Source organism: Esox lucius, chromosome 5, assembly GCF_011004845.1.
Source record: "Esox lucius isolate fEsoLuc1 chromosome 5, fEsoLuc1.pri, whole genome shotgun sequence".
Classification (NCBI taxonomy): Eukaryota; Metazoa; Chordata; class Actinopteri; order Esociformes; family Esocidae; genus Esox; species Esox lucius.
The window spans coordinates 35,821,565-35,841,456 of record NC_047573.1 but is presented as its reverse complement, the minus strand read 5'-3'; the positions used below and the strand labels follow the sequence as shown (position 1 = coordinate 35,841,456).

At 40.0% G+C, this 19,892-nt stretch overlaps 1 protein-coding gene across 1 annotated transcript in view; it reads left to right on the top strand.

The window, feature by feature from the left end:
* Positions 1 to 3,721: 3,721 nt before the first annotated feature.
* The window catches only part of afap1l2 (actin filament associated protein 1-like 2), an 86,152-nt gene continuing 69,981 nt past the window's right edge, over positions 3,722 to 19,892 (top strand). Inside the window, exon 1 of the mRNA XM_010865827.3 lies at positions 3,722 to 3,853. Within this exon, the coding sequence (XP_010864129.2) occupies positions 3,838 to 3,853 (16 nt within the window). The 5' untranslated portion in view covers positions 3,722 to 3,837. The remainder of the gene's footprint in view (positions 3,854 to 19,892) is intronic.

Below are 19,892 nucleotides of genomic sequence, written 5' to 3'. Positions count from 1 at the left end.
AAGAGCATTGAAGATGGGTTGTGGCTGGGTCTTCCAGCATGACAACGACCCGAAACACACAGCCAGGGCAACTAAGGAGTGGCTCCGTAAGAAGCATCTCAAGGTCCTGGAGTGGCCTAGCCTGTCTCCAGACCTGAACCCAATAGAAAATATTTGGAAGGAGCTGAAAGTCCATATTGCCGAGCGACAGCCCTGAAACCTGAAGGAAACCTGAAGAAACCTGAAACCAAAATCCCTGCTGCAGTGTGTGCAAACCTGGTCAAGAACTATAGGAAACATATGATCTCTGTAATTGCAAACAAAGGTTTCTGTACCAAATATTAAGTTCTGCTTTTCTGATGTATCAAATACTTATGTCATGCAATAAAATGCAAATTAATTACTTAAAAATCATATTTTCTGGATTTTTGTTTTAGATTCCGTCACTCACAGTTGAAGAGTACCTAATGATAAAAATGACAGACTTCTACATGCTTTGTAAGTGTGAAAACCTGCAAAATCGGCAGTGTATCAAATACTTGTTCTCCCCACTGTACCTGATGTAGTAAATATCTCTATATATACTGGTCCCAAAATAATAAGGATGTGAAAACCAGAAATAGTATAGGCCATTAAGGCTATTTGCACAATGCTAAAAAAATAAGTGATTGGTTAAAATGGCTTGTGTAAATGAGGACAAAAATAAAGCTCTGAGGAATCCAAGGTCAAGTAACAAATCTTATCTGAAAAGTTAAAAACTGTCTGTATTTATTAGTTATCAAGAACACAGCATGTTTCAGCATAAAGTCGTAACAAGTTAATTGACAATTAAGAAGTGTGCTAAGAAAGTTACAGAAAGCTATGGTTATCCCAGGTCACTTCAGTAGCAAATGGGTTATACTTGCAACCATCATGATGGCTTCAAGCAAGGTGGGTGAGTGGCTTCACAAGCCTCATACAGTCAGATGGTATGTGACTGGTGCTCAGGCAGTTGCAAAATAGAAAAACAAATATTGGGGTTATTAAATAACAAAATAATTGTGATGATCGAATTACGCAATGTGAGGTGATAGTTGTTGCCTAGTTGGTACAATAATTATTTATTGACTAACTGATTTAAACTACTTGGAAACCGACTAGAATACAACAGTCTGAAATGAGGTTTAAAAGACTATGGTAGTCTTTAAATAATTTTAATCGGGTGCTATTACTATAAACCTTAATGGCCTAGCTAATGGATAGATGGGCTAAACATTGCTAACCTATGTCAAATAGATGTTAGCTTATTGGGTACCACGCTTCAAAACACATCTGTGTTTAATTTAGAAAGAAGCAATACCCATGAAAACATGTATTGGTACCACAAATTATTTTTTTACAGTCTATACATCTTACAATAAACACTCACCTAAAGGATTATTAGGAACACCTGTTCAATTTCTCATTAATGCAATTATCTAATCAACCAATCACATGGCAGTTGTTTCAATGCATTTAGGGGTGTGGTCCTGGTCAAGACAATCTCCTGAACTCCAAACTGAATGTCAGGATGGGAAAGAAAGGTGATTTAAGCAATTTTGAGCGTGGCATGGTTGTTTTTCACAATCTGCTCAGTTACTGGGATTTTCACGCACAACCATTTCTAGGGTTTACAAAGAATGATGTGAAAAGGGAAAAACATCCAGTATGCGGCAGTCCTGTGGGCGAAAATGCCTTGTTGATGCTAGAGGTCAGAGGAGAATGGGCCGACTGATTCAAGCTGATAGAAGAGCAACTTTGACTGAAATAACCACTCGTTACAACCGAGGTATGCAGCAAAGCATTTGTGAAGCCACAACACGCACAACCTTGAGGCGGATGGGCTACAACAGCAGAAGACCCCACCGGGTACCACTCATATCCACTACAAATAGGAAAAAGAGGCTACAATTTGCACGAGCTCACCAAAATTGGACAGTTGAAGACTGGAAGAATGTTGCCTGGTCTGATCAGTCTCGATTTCTGTTGAGACATTCAGATGGTAGAGTCAGAATTTGGCGTAAACAGAATGAGAACATGGATACATCATGCCTTGTTACCATTGTGCAGGCTGCGGCTGGTGGTGTAATGGTGTGGGGGATGTTTTCTTGCCACACTTTAGGCCCCTTAGTGCCAATTGGGCATCGTTTAAATGCCACCGCCTACCTGAGCATTGTTTCTGACCATGTCCATCCCTTTATGACCACCATGTACCCATCCTCTGATGGCTACTTCCAGCAGGATAATGCACCATGTCACAAAGCTTGAATCATTTCAAATTGGTTTCTTGAACATGACAATGAGTTCGCTGTACTGAAATGGCCCCCACAGTCACCAGATCTCAACCCAATAGAGCATCTTTGGGATGTGGTGGAACGGAAGCTTTGTGCCCTGGATGTGCATCCCACAAATCTCCATCAACTGCAAGATGCTATCCTATCAATATGGGCCAACATTTCTAAAGAATGCTTTCAGCACCTTGTTGAATCAATGCCACATAGAATTAAGGCAGTTCTGAAGGCGAAAGGGGGTCAAACACAGTATTAGTATGGTGTTCCTAATAATCCTTTAGGTGACTGTATACATAGCTACACTATGCCTAGCAGCTACAGACCATACCTCCACTAGCTGGCTAGCGCGCCTTCACGCTCTCTTCCGGCTAAACAGAGTGGCTACTCTTGGTTGCGGGTCTTTGCCACTTGAGAGGTAGGACGTGGTAGTCTTCTGTACTGTAAAATTCATTTGTACTACCTGGGTCTAGACAATATGATCTCCCTTTGCATCTATTTTCTGCTGGTTTGTTTGAAGACATTTTTAACCACCTCTTATTAATCAGTCAATCTTGTATTTATTACTGTTAGCTGTCAGTAAGAAGTAACCATACTAGTTACGTGACGATTCCAACATGGCAGTATTAGTAAAGTTTAAAATGGTTTTCTTTACAAATGTTTACAATTTTGCTCTTTTAGTTGTCAGCTATAATTTTGTGATCATATTACAATAATAGTAGAGGCAATACTTCATAAATCGGTTCAGTTCCACTTTCATTTACTATAAACTATAGTTGACAAAAGTGTTTGGGCTACATACGTTTTTGTGACTTTTGTTGGTGTTGGATTAATGAAGACAAAGTAGACTTCTTCATTTAGATAGAATATAAGGCATATTACATCAGGGTCTAACACAAACTATGAGATAGGTATACTTTTAGCCAACCTTGACCAACAATAACAATTTTTTTAGATTTTACACCCGTTGTTACACTAAAAATACAAGATGGAAATATGTTATGGGGCTCCCACACCCCCCCACCCCCCCACTCCCTCCATGATTTTCTAGTGACCTCTCCGCCTGCAGACATTTCTCTAAAAATCGCTGGAGGGCTAGCACCATTTGAACCTTGTAAACTTTTATTCTGAAGTGAAAGGAATGGTTGGCTTTGTATTTTTGCCAACGACCTTTCTTAGTTAATTAACAATGATTATTAGATTTTGCACACACGTTAAGTTGTTTGGTTTATAAGGAACAAAAAGACAACAAACAAAAAATACAACGTCTTGATGCGTCTCAGCAAAGGATTGAAATGAGAACTTAAACGGACCGCATATTCTACCTGCGCCTCACCCGCCCAATTGGTATTGCTCCATCATCATATGTCATTCTGCGGGGACGTGCGAATTATCGGCAATCGCGCAATTGGACGAGCGCTTGTGAAACAGAGCGAGGGCGGCAGGGGCGGTTCCAAGTGTTGATTTCACATTCAGTGACCGGCTACAGCAGACAGGGATTGTCTTCCAAGAGAAAATACTGACAACCAGGAGTTTTGGTCTTGCGTTGAGAATGGAAAAGCACAAAGGTATGAACATGAATTTATCTGAACGTCCAAAGTGAACAGAGAAAGCGTGTCAACTTAATAATAGAACAGATTAAATATATTGCGTTGGTTACTACTGCTTAATGACTGCACTGCTTAGAACATGTTTTTTTATGCCTGTGCCTGTAGACGGCTAGTTTCCGACACATTCAATGTGCATTTGTATTTTCTAAAAAAAAAAAATGTACTGGAGAGGAATGTGTTCGAGGTCAACTGGCGTATTTAATATGTTTTAAGGTATAATGTGTGTTCGGGGTTACATTCAGATGTTTGCCCAAGTGTATATATTTATTTCCACATGTCACTGCGTGAGGCAAGTAGACTTCAACGGGAAACAAACTAAAATAGGCAGAAGGGAAAGTAAGTTCACTGTGGGAACCCATGTATTATGGTCTATCCGATTATAATTTCCCCCCACTACTTAGGGAAGATAACTTTCTTACAGACTACATTTTCTTAGTAAATGTTGTTCACTTCACACTTCAGTTGTTCAAAATTAAATTCGCTTAACAGACAATAGGGTTGCGTTCAGTAGAACCATTCACATTCTGAAATGTTCAATGGAAGGAAACGTTCAATATACCGAACGACCGTTTGAAAACGGGGATTTTTGGGTTGAGTCTTCTGGGTTAGGCAAAGCTGTCAGCATCACAACTGCGATTTAAAGAGGCCATATGTATCTACTAGCATAAAAGTTATAATTAATGGCCAGAAGACATTTGCAGTAAATGTTTTTAGTTTATGTTTTAAATAATTATTTCTTTAGCACTCAAATTGTTCTGAGTGCCAGAGATATTTCCCATGTAATGTTGCTCGCTGGGTGGTCTATCAGTTTGCATTGTTGTGTAGTCTCCTCATACTCACTTTAGACACTCTAGACCAGGGGTGTCCAAACAGTTCCACAGAAGGCGGAGTGTCTGCAGGTTTTAGTTTTTTCCTATAGATTAGTTCCCAGTTCACACATAAACAACTGGGTGAGTATCACATTGTGCCCCCTCCAGGGGCACCAGGGGATCGGCATGATGCATACAGTGGAATTTACTATTTGAAACTGTCAAGCAAAAAATACATGATCAGTATGTGGAAAAATATTGTTTGAATTCTTATCATGGAAAAGGATTTAATCGTTTTTCTTTTTTCATAATAAATAAAGTATTCTCACAGACCCCCTGCATCTATGCCAACTGACATGTCATTCAGCACAATGCTGTTCACCTCCTTCAGTGGGGACTATGTCTGGTTCAGGTGTATGGGGATGGGCAGACAGAGCTGGTTCAGGGGTGTGGGGATGGGCAGACAGGGTTGGTTCAGGTGTATGGGGATGGGCAGACTGGGCTGGTTCAGGTGTATGGGGATGGGCAGACAGGGTTGGTTCAGGTGTATGGGGATGGGCAGACAGGGTTGGTTCAGGGGTGTGGGGATGGGCAGACTGGGCTGGTTCAGGGGTGTGTGGATGGGCAGACAGGGCTGGTTCAGTGGTATGAGATGGGCAGACAGGGAGTAGGGCTGGTTCAGGTGTATGGGCATGGGCAAATAGGGCTGGTTCAGGTATATGGGGATGGGCAGACAGGGCTGGTTCAGGTGTATGGGGGTGGGCAGACAGGGCTGGTTCAGATGTATGGGGATGGGCAGACTGGGCTGGTTCAGGTGTATGGGGATGGGCAGACTGGGCTGGTTCAGGTGTATGGGGATGGGCAGACTGGGCTGGTTCAGGTGTATGGGGATGGGCAGACTGGGCTGGTTCAGGTGTATGGGGATGGGCAGACTGGGCTGGTTCAGGTGTGTGGGGATGGGCAGACTGGGCTGGTTCAGGTGTGTGGGGATGGGCAGACTGGGCTGGTTCAGGTGTGTGGGGATGGGCAGATAGGGCTGCTGAGCCTGAAAGTTTGTCTCCATTGAATAAATGTCTGCTAAAAGATGGAAATAAATCAGAAACACTCAAAATTTTCTGTGAAGATATAAAGTAAGGGGAGCAAAAGCAGCCAATTTCACTATGGACTAGGCTAACAGGTTAATTTCCACCACTTACAGACTACACCAACCTTCCTTGGGTAACAAACGATCGCCCTTTCTTATCTCTCTCGTTTTTCTTTTCGCTCTAGGAAACCAGAATTTTCTTTATTAAGCTGAGACATCATTGATGCTCCACCAGCACTCCTCCCTCGCAATTCACTGCCAGCAAGTACCGTTAGTGGCTGGTTTTGGGACAGGACCGGGGGGGGGTGGGGATGTGCAATACGCAATACAGAGGCTCTCTGGATGTTAACTTTTTGCCAAAAACAAGAAAAGAAAATAGAATAGGTTAATAATTTAATGTAGATTTTTTTTAGGACCCCTGTCAGTCAAGGGCCCTTAGAATCATCCTACCCCCCCCCCCCCCACACCCTCCCACCCCCCGAATACGGCGACTCTGTGTACCACCTAAAAAAACTCTTTCATAGAAACAGTGAACTGTACAATGGCACACCAACAACGGTTAAGTGCTAGGTCATTTTATGCCCCATTTAAACGTAATTGGGATGACGCTGCCTCTGGTTTGGCAATCTGGCTACCGGAACGCAATAATTCGATTAGAAAGATTCCCATGGTCCCACAGGGTTTTCACAGTAAATATTTACTCTGTCCTGGCCTTCTTCGGGCCTGTCTGCTTCCTCTGGGACGAACAATGTGTATGTTTCATCCCTCCATTCCCTACTCTCTATTAATGGTTTCTCTCTGGTAAATAAACACGAGTTCATCCACACTGGCGATTAATTCCAGTAGCAACAATTGTTCCCCAGATTCCACAAATTCCTGCGGTTAGTTTTCTTCCTGCAAATTTGTGGAGGAGTGGTGACTTTATTATAATTATTCCAAAAGACCCTCAGACGTGGGTGTTGATGGGAATTTTCTCCAAACTGACGACATGCATTGCATCACAGACACAGAGCAATAATGTAGCAATAACCTGGGAGCAGAAAAACAGAAAATAACCTAATTGAAATGGGGGTTCATATTCATGTCATCATTATTAAACATGAGGGGAAAATCTACACTAATAGAAATATTTTTTTATTTGTATCACATTGACAGGCTTTGGCTACAGGTATTTATTTCTCGATATTTAAGATGTTGTGAAACCGCCTTTGAAGATTATTCACATACCTCAATGTGTAGGAGGCAGTGGCTTTAGAACAATGCATTTGTGAGACTTTTGCAACAGTTCTCTTTAACTTCATTTATTTCTTTCTAGAAACAACTGAAAACCTATTATATATGATGTCAGCCAATGTCAGCAGGATTTATGGTCTGGTTTAACTGTGCTACTTCTCTAAAATATTGCCATTTTAGCATTTGTCTTACATGTAAATATTTAAAAAATTATAATTCTGTATGGGCTTTGAACTTGTTACCTGCTTCGTTGTGTTAAGAATTCAGTCGGTTTGCCTTGGGATGCATGAAGTTTAACCATAACATCTGGGGCACTGGTACTGGCTCCTGCTACATTGGAAGTGTGTAGGGGTTAAATTATCCAACTGAGAGGAGCATTGGTATTTCAAGAAGCCAGACAGGACAATAAAATAATGAAAAGAATGCACTCTTCCTGCTCTGAAGCAGTGAAGTATTGAGTTTTTTTGGGGGTTATTTTGCTTGTTCTGTTTCTCTGTACATGGTCCTGAACCTACAGTGGATATAAAAAGTCTACACACCCCTGTTAAAATGCCAGGTTTTTGTGATGTAAAAGAATGAGACAAAGATAAATCATTTCAGAACGTTTTCCCCTTTTAATGTGACCTATAATGTGCACAATTTAATTAAAAAACAAACTGAAATCTTCGAGGGGGAAAAATTTAAAATAAAAACCTTACAATAACCTGGTTGCATAAGTGTGCACACCCTTTAAACTAATACTTTGTTGAAGCACCTTTTGATTTTATTACTGCACTCAGTCTTTTTGGGTAGCAAGTTTATTTATATAGCACAATTCATACATCGAAGCAATTCAGTGTGCTTTACAAAGAAAAATATATCAAAGTACAATAACATAAAAACAAATACTCAAATGAAAACATCAAAGCAAATGAATACATCATAATAATAAAAAAATACAATAAGAAAAAAAAAAAAATTGTGTACACAGTGAAACATAACGTTTGAAAGTGGGAAGCTATAAGGCAAAACAGTGTGGTTAAGTTTAAGTGCTCAGTCATAGGCACGTGAGAAGTGTTTTTAACCTGGATTTAAAAATGTATATGTTTGGGGCACGTCTAAGATCTTCTGGTAGTTTATTACATTTTTGTACAGTATAAGTGCTAAACGCAGTTTCTCCATGTTTAGTTTGGACTCTGGGCTCTACTAGCTGACCTGTGTTCATGGATCTAAGAGCCCTGCTTGGTTTATATTTTGCAAACATATCAGAAATGTTTTTGGTTCCTAAACCATTCAGAGATTTATAAACTAGAAGCACCACTTTGAAATCTATTCTGTAACTAACTGGAAGCCAATGCAAAGATTTAAGAACCGGATTGATGTGCTCTGTTCTTTTCAATCAAAACACCAAGATTACGCACTTGATCCCTGGTTTTAAGGGCCAGAGAATCCAGCTCTTTACTAATACTTGTTCTTTTATTTTTGTTGCCAAACACAATAATCTCAATTTTGGTTCATCCAGGTATTAATGTGCTCTATACAATGACACAGAGAGTCTATTGAGCTGTTGTCATATGGTTCAAGAGCCATATATATCTGAGTATCATCGGCATAGCTGTGGTAGTTAATGTTGTTGTTCTGTAGAAATGTCAAACTGTTTCTTCTAGGGATTTTTGATCAATTGTATTAAATTGCAACATAATAACCAAGTTATGTCTTGGTGGTCATGGTGACGGTACAGAGTCCTTGTTAGACTGTGTAGTTCTGATGTTCCGTCTAATACTTAGAATTTTGTTCACTAAAGAAACACGCAAATTCATTACATTTCACAGTGGACATGATTTCTGATGCTATCTGCTTTATTGGGTTTGTAAGCTTGTCGACAAACAACATGACAAATAGAGTATGGGTATTGTTGATATTCTTGTTGATCATTCCTGATAATTGTTGCTGTCTGGCCCTGCGTAACTCATTGTTGAAGCTACCAAGGCTTTGTTTATAGATGTCATAGTGAATTTGAAGTTTAGTTTTCCTCCATTTACGTTCTGCTTTCCTACATTCTCTTTTCAGGGCGCTTACCATCATAGTGGTTCTCCGTGGTGTTTTCTGTTTGCTCATAGTTTTCTTTACCTTTACTGGTGCAACATGATCCATGACATTCGATATTTTGGCATTAAAATTATCCAGGAGTACATCAACTGACTCACCACTTATTGTTGGAGAGACAGCAATGGCTTCAATAAACTGAGCATTGGTACTCTCATTAATGTACCTTTTCTTAACAGAAACAGAGCTTTTTATATCCACTGTAAGTGGATTTCACACATTGAAACATGCCTTTTTTTGTAGAAGAATCTGATTTTCACAAGACACCTTTCTGCTTACTATGCAATCTTCTAACCAATTGTCATTGCGCAAAAGCAAGGCTCTGTTTTGGTGCGGATGCTGTCATAACACACACACTCCTAACTCACAGAGTCCTCTACGTTCCCTATATGCCGCTAGGCACAGGATTTTGACACAAAGGTGAAGCATCAAGTGGTCCACTTTTAGGCAGAGAAGCTTGTTAGGCTACATTTCTCCTTGTTTCTACCTCTCTTCAGTATGTCTAGCACAATTAATGTATAACCATAAATAGATGAAGACCGTCATGAAAATGAAATAAGTATTTTATTTTATGAAGCAATTGAATGTGCTGCCATAGAAATAAAATATAGAAATAGATGTATACTATTTTCATGTGTGCTGCTGCTTCTTTGAGTAACTACGTTTTATTACATTGTTAAGAGCACATTAAGAACACACAAATAAAACATTTTGCTTTAGCATTAAATCTTCATAACTACCACCAACAAACAAAAGTGTTTTCTATAAAGCTATCAAATATGATTGACTTAAAAATCACCTACTCTATAATGACCAAAACTCATGCACTTTCTTTCATATACTGGTAAGTTCTGTACTTGCTCATGTTTAATGCTCAGGTTGAACTGTGTGAAATCTTGACTGATTAATAACTGCAATACAAAATTGTTGATCTGACACCTGTAACATAAAATGTTACAGTAGTATTAGCTGTGAAACTATATTTTACTTCAACTTAAAAACTACATGTACATAACCATAGCTATTTGACATGTATGAATGACAGAAACATTAATTTCATGACAAAGCCCTTCCCCCTCCCAACTGTGGTCAGAGACAGCTTTAAAGCCCTATGGCATAGGAGTTTTGTTTTTGTAAGATAAGGCTGGGAACAAGAGAGTGAGGGGGAGATAGAGGGAAAGCAGGATGCTTGAAAGAGGTGGGCACAGCCAGCTATGAGTCAACAGCCTGGGGATGGCATATTTTTTTATGTAACAGACAAATTACTTTAGTGGCATAAGACTATGTTGAGCATTGAGTTGCGCTTGAACTATGTTCTGGGGTTTTGCAGTCCATTTATATAATAAGGGCAGTTCCATGTGCCAATGAGTGTTTAGATTGTTTGGGTCTTCAGGAAATGAAATGTATGAAAACATTTTGGGAAAAGGATTTGGCCTTTCGAATAATCCAAAAGGAATTACTGTTGTGAACATTTTGTCAAATGCTTCTACAATTTTTATGAAAAGTCTGTAGATGCTAAAAGTCAGTGTAGATTAATTTAATTATATTTACCTTTATTTTACCAAGTAAGCCAAATGAGAACCAATTTAAATTAAAGAAATAACCTGGCTGAAGGCATAACAATTGCAAGACAAGAATTATTACTAGGGCCCTATTACTAAGTTGACGTGTGCATTTAATTTAGAATACTTAATGCTGTTAATTTTTGCCTCAGAGCCATCCACACTTATCGCTTGACTTAAACGGGAGCTGTTAGGATCGCGGTATCTGGCCGCACATTTGTTTTTGTTTTAACAAGCACCTCCATCTCCCCTTCAGTCTGCCAAAAACGTTCTCAAAAACCACCCCGGCTCAGCTTGTTTTGTGGTTGTACACAAGTTGCTGGGATGTCAACCGTTCATTGTCAGTGAACGTTTTCACCAAGGAGCAGCAAACGCATATCCACTAGACCCCACAACCCTGACAAGAGGTGCAGAAATTGTGTACACAGTGAGACACCGTAGTAATGCTGACTCCAAATGAGAGATACTCCAGTACATGTTGGTCTGAGTTGGTCGCAGTTTTCCACAGTGCAATGGAGATGCATTCTGTAGTACTCGCATATCTGAAACACACCAAAAAAGATGCCAAAGTAAAGTCAATGTAGTTTACAGTAACATTATTCCCAATCGTGATTTACTTAAATGTATATCGGCCAACTAAAATCTTACCATTCTTGTTTGCACAAAGTAATCTCTTGGTCAATCTCAAAAAAGCTCAAAATCCGTTCACTTACTTTATGTCTAGCATTTCGGGCATTTTGAATCTGCTTTGCTACTACTGCTTATCTCTTTTCCACTGTTGACTCAATGACCACATTCTGCAAACCAGTAAATCAACAGCAACACTATTTGAATCTCCTCCATGGTTGGTGTAATGTTGCAGTGTCGCATATATAATAAAGATGCCTGTCTGTCGCTTACGTCAGCGGACTAATTTGCCAAATTTTCGCAGGTGGAAACTGAAGGAACCCTTTAGTTCCTTGAATTGCAGTTCCTAGGAGAAAAAATTCTGGGCGCTGTTGGTGGAAACGCGGCTCTAGCGTCCCGCACCCCAGTCTCCCTTGCCAGTTCTCCAACTGTTGAGATTTCGTGTTGCGTTAATCCACCTGCTATCAACTTGCTTGTAGAGTGGCAAGTGTCATTATTTCATATTTTTACTAAGCTAAGCATTAATGTAATTGACAGTCACATTTCGACCAAAACCATCTGATAGTTGAAATAACAAACGACTTCCTCCTTGATCAGGCCCGGAGCCAGAACGAAGTAACTGAGAAGGCTGTTTAAAAATTGCTATTTTTCGATGCTGTAGGGTTTTTAAAACTTAAACAGAAAATACAACTGAGCAGGCTAAGCCCCCTCTTGACCCCTTGTGGTGCCGGGAATGCCCCTGATTAATATTTGTAGATTAACATCTCTAGCCACCTTGACTACCTTATGTCATTGCCTATTCCAGTAGCTTATCTTGTGCATTTGGTTGAATTTGAGTTCATCATTTAACAAAGACGCAAGTATTTGGATCTGGTTAACCATCCATCTGGTAAGCTACAGTTTTCCGGCCTCCACCTGAAACCTGTGCACCAAGGGGGGTCCATGGTTTGATGAGGTTGTTGTGGAGGAATTTATGATCTGCCCAGAGACCAGACCTCAACAACATTGAACACCTTTGGGATGAACTGGAACGGCGATTGCAAGCCAGGCCTTCTCATCCAACATCAGTGCCTGACAATTCCCATAGAGACCAAAATCTTGTTGAAAGCCTTCCCAGAAGAGTGGCGGCTGTAAAGCTGCAAGGGGGGAAGGGGAGCAACCCATGTTAATGTCTATGGGATGTCAGACAAGCTCATATAGGTGTGATGGTCGGGTTTCCACATACTTTTGGCTATATTGTGTATGTGTTTTTATGCATCAGCCTAACGTAGCAGTTATTGTACTTGGTGCCTTAGTCAAGAGAACAATGGTAGGAGATGGTAGAAATTTGGGATCATAGACCAGCAGCCTTTTATTTACATTAACATGGGCTATTTTTAGATGCAGTCAGTTAATGTGATAAGTTAAGGGGCCTATACTTAAAGACTGTGATAACTTATCAATAAAACACAGTATGTCTTTAACATAATGCACTGCTTTTTAATCAGAAGAGTGTGTATCACGGCCAAAATTTGAATACATTCTAAAATTGTTATTAATCACAATTAACTACAGAAGATTATGCAATTATTTGCTGTTAATTATCTTACTTGTTTGACAGCACTACAAATTATACACATTTACTCAAGAACACGATGTACAATTGAATAGGCTGATGTGTCTTAATCACCTCATATGATACTGTAACTGGGTAGGACACAGAGAATGGACACAGCAAAAGGTGTTCAGGACCCTGAATAAAGAGTGTTTTATTAAGGTCAACAAAAACAATGCGAGGGGAAAATAAAAATGAGCAAACAAACCAACTTTGCTGGAGATATGGTGTTTTCCCTGGGGTGGCTTCCCAGTGCTGTTTTGGGAGGAATGGCGCAGATGTTCATCAACAGCCTCTGCACACTCAGTATCCTGGCTGTCTCCCTTTTCCAAGGTATCCCGCATCAAGGTAGTGCGGGATGAAGGATCAGGAACCTGCCAGTCTTCTCCATTGGTGGTGTTGGAACAATGCTGATGCTGCAGCCGGGGGACACGTTCGTGCTGCAGTACATATAGGATAAGGTGCTTAGCAGGAGCAGTGAGTTAGCAGCTCAGACAATTCATTTTTGAAGAATAAGTAGTGATAAACTGTCAATAAGCCATTTGTTCGTTTTTCTAGTCATTGGCTGAGAAATGAAAAAGGAGTGATTTAGCAGTGAGGAAAAAGTATAGAGTGAATGCTCAGACTTTGATGAATCAAATACTGCATAGTCAGCTGCTGGAGTTACTGCCGTTTGTCTTTTAGACAAATGTCATCATGATGGTCATGACATTTGTATGCAAAGTCACAACTTTGATGTTACACAGAATGGACAAAAAATATATAAATGAAGCTTTTTATATCTGTCTAGAGTACCCCTCAGGGGGAATGTTTACCAAAAAAGTGGACTTCTAAGTACTGGCATTTTGGAGAAATTAAGCTAATTGGAAATGTTAGGGATTTTACATGAAATGGACAATCTTTTTGTGGAGAATATTTGCCAAGTCTGTGAGTTTGTAGGTCTTAGGTCAAAGCTTAGCATGCCGCGCAGCATGGCTGAACACGGAAAAAATTATTTTGAGAGGATGATTGACCTTACAGATGTTAAATCCTCTGTTACGGATGTGACATTTTCTAAAATAGAAATAAATTTAAAAAAAGAAATCTTGAAAATAAATGTATACCATTGAATTTTTTTGTCATTTAAAATGTCATTAAAATGTCAGCAGAAAACATTGTGAAAGTACAGGTAGCTTGAATTGTATACATGGCCAAGGACTAGGCCCACCATGCATTTTTATCATAGGTACACTTCAACTGTGTGAGACGGAATCCAAAACAAAAATCCAGAAAATCACATTGTATGATTTTTAAATAATGAATTTGCATTTTATTACATGACATAAGTATTTAATCACTTACCAACCAGTAAGAATTCTGGCTATCACAGACCTGTTAGTTTTTCTTTATGAAGCCCCCCTGTTCTCCACTCATTACCTGTATTAACTGCACCTGTTTGAACTGGTTACATGTATAAAAGACACCTGTCCACACACTCAATCAAACAGACTCCATCCTCTCCACAATGGCCAAGACCAGAGAGCTGTGTAAGGACATCAGGGATAAAATTGTAGACCTGCACATGGCTGTATTAGCTCAAAAGGCAAGCATGGTGAGAAGGCAACAACTGTTGGCGCAATTATTAGAAAATGGAAGAAGTTCAAGATGACGGTCAGTCTCCCTCGGTCAGGGGCTCCATGCAAGATCTCACCTCGTGGGGCATCAATGATCATGAGGAAGGTGAGGGATCAGCCCAGAACTACACGGCAGGACCTGGTCAATGACCTGAAGAGAGCTGGGACCACAGTCTCAAAGGAAACCATTAGTAACACACTACGCCATCATGGATTAAAATCCTGCAGCGTACGCAAGGTCCCCCTGCTCAAGCCAGCGCATGTCCAGACCCGTCTGAAGTTTGCCAATGACCATCTGGATGATCCAGAGGAGGAATGGGAGAAGCTCATGTGGTCTAATGAGACAAAAGAAAAGAGCTTTTTGGTCTAAACTCCACTCGCCGTGTTTGGAGGAAGAAGATGGATGTGTACAACCCCAAGAACACTCTCCCAACCATAAAGCATGTAGGTGGAAACATCATTCTTTGGGGATGCTTTTCTGCAAAGGGGACAAGACGACTGCACCGTATTGAGGGGAGGATGGGGCCATATATCGCGAGATCTTGGCCAACAACCTCCTTCCCTCAGTAGGAGCACTGAAGATGGGTCGTGGCTGGATCTTCCTGCATGACAACGACCCGAAACACACAGCCAGAGCAACTAAGGAGTGGCTCCATAAGATGCATCTCAAGGTCCTGGAGTGGCCAAGCCAGTCTCCAGATCTGAACCCATTAGAAAATCTTTGGAGGGAGCTGAAAGTCTGTTTTGCCCAGCGACAGCCCCGAAACCTGAAGGATCTGGAGAAGGTCTGTATGGAGGAGTGGGCCAAAATCCCTGCTGCAGTGTGTGCAAACCTGGTCAAGAACTACAGGAAAAGTATGATCTCTGTAATTGCAAACAAAGGTTTCTGTACCAAATATTAAGATCTGCTTTTCTGATGTATCAAATACTTAAGTCATGTAATAAAATGCAAATTAATTACTTCAAAATCATACAATGTGGTTTTCTGGATTTTTGTTTTAGATTCTGTCACTCACAGTTGAAGAGTAGCTATGATAAAAATGAAAGACTTCTACATGCTTTGTAAGTGGGAAAACCTTCAAAATCGTCTGTGTATCAAATACTTGTTCTCCCCACTGTATTTGTAATAAAATTAAACATTACATATTTAGCTTTCTTAATTATTTAACCCTTGTGCTGTGAGAGCTTCCAGTTCACACAGATGAAAGAAATTTCCCTGACAACGATGTCTTACCACTGGCCTCTACCTGTGAACCATTGAAGTTGATGTCACATGCTCTGGTTAAAAAAAACGTTGTTGAATGGTCATTCAGCAGGCTGTAAATCTGAAAGAAAATTAAGTTCAAATAACCTTTTTAAAGAATTTAAAGCCAAATTAATTGATTTGGAAAAGGATACAAAATAATATCCAGTGGGGACTCTGCACCACATTAACCTGTCAAAAGAAAAATACAGAAAATACTTGTTATGCATACTTGAAATACCTGAGTTTATATCTAATTTTATAAATTGCTTGAAGTTATTGTTGGACTGTCTCACTATACACGCAACTCTTTCATTCAGGAAGAGCTCAGATAAACCTTTGCATAACATCGCCTCAACTCCTTCATGCAGGAATCTTCAACACAATTCAAGTTTATAAAAATAGACATATTAGCTCAATCCATAAAGAAAATGGCAACTTCAAAGAGAATATTGATGATTTAATACTGTAGTAGTAATTACGTGAGATTGCAAAACAATGAAAACAAAGGACTTGTTGTCATTATGTACACTGGTCAAATTGCACTACTTGTGGGAATACCCAGTGTCCCCTGAATGAGAGGCCCTGACATATCCATCCCATCCACTATTGATGGCATTAGTGTCCTGTTACAAAAACAATTCTGATTTTCTTCTTTTATGAATGCCTGACATCATATGGTTAAAACCATTGATCCAATGTTGACATTTCATGAATGTGCTGAATTTGTACATTCCTTTATAACAACCTAGCCCTCCTTGGAGAGACAATACCAAATGTTCCATTTGTGTTATTGGTGTGTTATTATGGAGATGGTTTACAACCCTGTTCCAAAAAAGTTGGGACGCTGCATGAAATGCTAATAAAAACAGAATGTGATGATATGCAAATCATATATCCCTATCTTTAATTGCAAATAGTACAAAGAAACCTTATCAATGAAACAGAAATGTTATTGTTTTTGGAAGAATACATTTTCAATTTAATGCCAGCAATACATTTGAAAAGCATTGAGACGGACATGTTTACTTCTGTGTTGCATCACCTCTTCTTTTAACAAAACTCTGTCAGCATTTGGGAACTGAGGAGTGCAATTGCTGTAGCTTTGAATGTGATGTTTTTCCATTCATGTTTGATATAGGATTTCAGCTTCTCAACATTTCGGGGTCTCCTTTGTCGTATTTTTCATTTCATAATGCACCAAATGTTTTCAATGTGAACTCATTGTCATGTTCAAAAAACCAATTTGAAATGATTCGAGCTTTGTGACGTGGTGCATTATCCTGCTGGAAGTAACCATCAGAGGATGGGTACATGGTGGTCATAAAGGGATGGACATGGTCAGAAACAATGCTCAGGTAGGCTGTGGCATTTAAACGATGCCCAATTGGCACTAAGGGGCCTAAAGTGTGCCAAGAAAACATCCCCCACACCATTACACCACCACCAGCAGCCTGCACAGTGGTAACAAGGCATGATGGATCCATGTTCTCATTCTGTTTACGCCAAATTCTGACTCTACCATCTGAATGTCTCAACAGAAATCGTGACTCATCAGACCAGGGAACATTCTTCCAGTCTTCAACTGTCCAATTTTGGTGAGCTTGTGCAAATTGTAGCCTCTTATTCCTATTTGTAGTGGAGATGAGTGGTACCCAGTAGGGTCTTCTGTTGTTGTAGCCCATCCGCCTCAAGGTTGTGTGTGTTGTGGCTTCACAAATGCTTTGCTGCATACCTCGGTTGTAACGAGTGGTTATTTCAGTCAAAGTTGCTCTTCTCTCAGCTTGAATCAGTCGGCCCATTCTCCTCTGACCTCTAGCATCAACAAGGCATTTTCGCCGACAGGACTGCCGCATGCTGGATGTTTTTCCCTTTTCACACCATTCTTTGTAAACCCTAGAAATGGTTGTGCGTGAAAATCCCAGTAACTGAGCAGATTGTGAAATACTCAGACCGGCCCGTCCGGCACCAACAACCATGCCACGCTCGAAATTGCTTAAATCACCTTTCTTTCCCATTCTGACATTCAATTTGGATTTCAGGAGATTGTCTTGACCAGGACCACACCCCTAAATGCATTGAAGCAACTGCCATGTGATTGGTTGATTAGATAATTGCATTAATGAGAAATTGAACAGGTGTTTCTAATAATCCTTTAGGTGAGTGTATATTACCTATTCTCCAAGGGAATGCAAACTTTTGAGCACAAGTGTATAAATCCAGACTACTTTATTGTACATAATGTTAGTCTGTCAAAATACTTTGGGCACTTTAAAGGGGTTAGGTACAATAAGTCCTGGAATTTCTAAGTGAGTCACTTGATATTAATCAAAATACCCTAAAATTCAAGTTGACAGTATGCACTACCAAACAGTCATTGTATTATATAAAATACAAAGTGCAAGGAGCTAATGCAGTGCCAATACAATAAAAAATAAAAAAATAATATGGGATTTCCCTGTAATTTTCAAATTGGATTGAATTATATTTTTCCCCTAATGCATTCCACTTATGTTTGCTCAGTAGATTTTTTTAAATGGCATTTGAATGTAAAATATGTTTATTCTACATACATATGTTTGGTGTAAGTATAACGTAATAGGTACATAAGATTGAGTTCCTTGTTCTTGAATACTTCCTTGTTCTGGACTGCACATAGGCAACAATTATGGTCATCAAACTGATGTGAATGTGTCAGTTGCTTTTATTGTAAACTGCTATCTCTCTTTTTACCTTGCAGTGTAACAACCATTTATTACATGATATCGCAATTTATTATTATTTAACTTCTCTTTTTGCAAGATTCACGTTAGTAAATTTGTATTAATGTCCCTCAAGGAGAGAAAGGAAAGAGGGGAAGATAAAGAGTGGAAGATGTAAAGAAAATGTGATAAAGATGGACAGATAAACAGCAAGAGTAATAGAGGGAGGTTAAGAGAGAGGACAATTTAGCTAGAAAAAGACAGAGAAGTAAAATGGTGACTAGGCAGAGATTGGGAAGCAGGAAAAGTTTGAGTTGGTTATTGTTGGAGAGATCCCCAGTAAGTCCAGCAGCATCTGTTGCTGTTTTGAACCCCTGCAGTCAGACAGCAGTGTCCGGGAGCATTATGGCAGTATATTAGAGAATGTTCAGAGAGGCACAGCTCAGGACCCATGCTGGAGCACCTTCACTTTTACTGCTGCCTGCCCTCTCTGATTAAACAGCAAAACAGGGCTACTGTCTCCCATGTCTTTGAATTTAATCTAAACTAGGGATGCACCAATACCAGTATCAGGGATTGGGCCCAATACCGGGCTCCTGTACTTGTACTCACAGAAATATGCCGATACCACGAACCGATACTACGTCATGGAAACATGAAGTGAAACTATATTTGTGTTGCCTCTGGCTTAGAATATACACTCACCTATAGGATTATTAGGAACACCTGTTCAATTTCTCATTAATGCAATTAACTAATCAACCAATCACATGGCAGTTGCTTCAATGCATTTACGGGTGTGGTCCTGGTCAAGACAATCTCCTGAACTCCAAACTGAATGTCAGAATGGGAAAGAAAGGTGATTTAAGCAATTTTGAGCGTGGCATGGTTGTTGGTGCCAGACGGGCCGGTCTGAGTATTTCACAATCTGCTCAGTTACTGGGATTTTCACGCACAACCATTTCTAGGCTTTGCAAAGAATGGTGTGAAAAGGGGAAAAACATCCAGTATGCGGCAGTCCTGTGGGCGAAAATGCCTTGTTGATGCTAGAGTTCAGAAGAGAACGGGCCAACTGATTTAAGCTGATAGAAGAGCTACTTTGACTGAACCATTAGTTACAACCAAGGTATGCAGCAAAGCATTTGTGAAGCCACAACACGCACAACCTTGAGGCGGATGGGCTACAACAGCAGAAGACCCCACCGGGTATCACTAATCTCCACTACAAATAGGAAAAAGAGGCTACAATTTGCACGAGCTCACCAAAATTGGACAGTTGAAGACTGGAAGAATGTTCCCTGGTCTGATGAGTCTCGATTTCTTTTGAGACATTCAGATGGTAGAGTCAGAATTTGGCGTAAACAGAATGAGAACATGGATCCATCATGCCTTGTTACCACTGTGCAGGCTGGTGGTGGTGGTGTAATGGTGTGGGGGATGTTTTC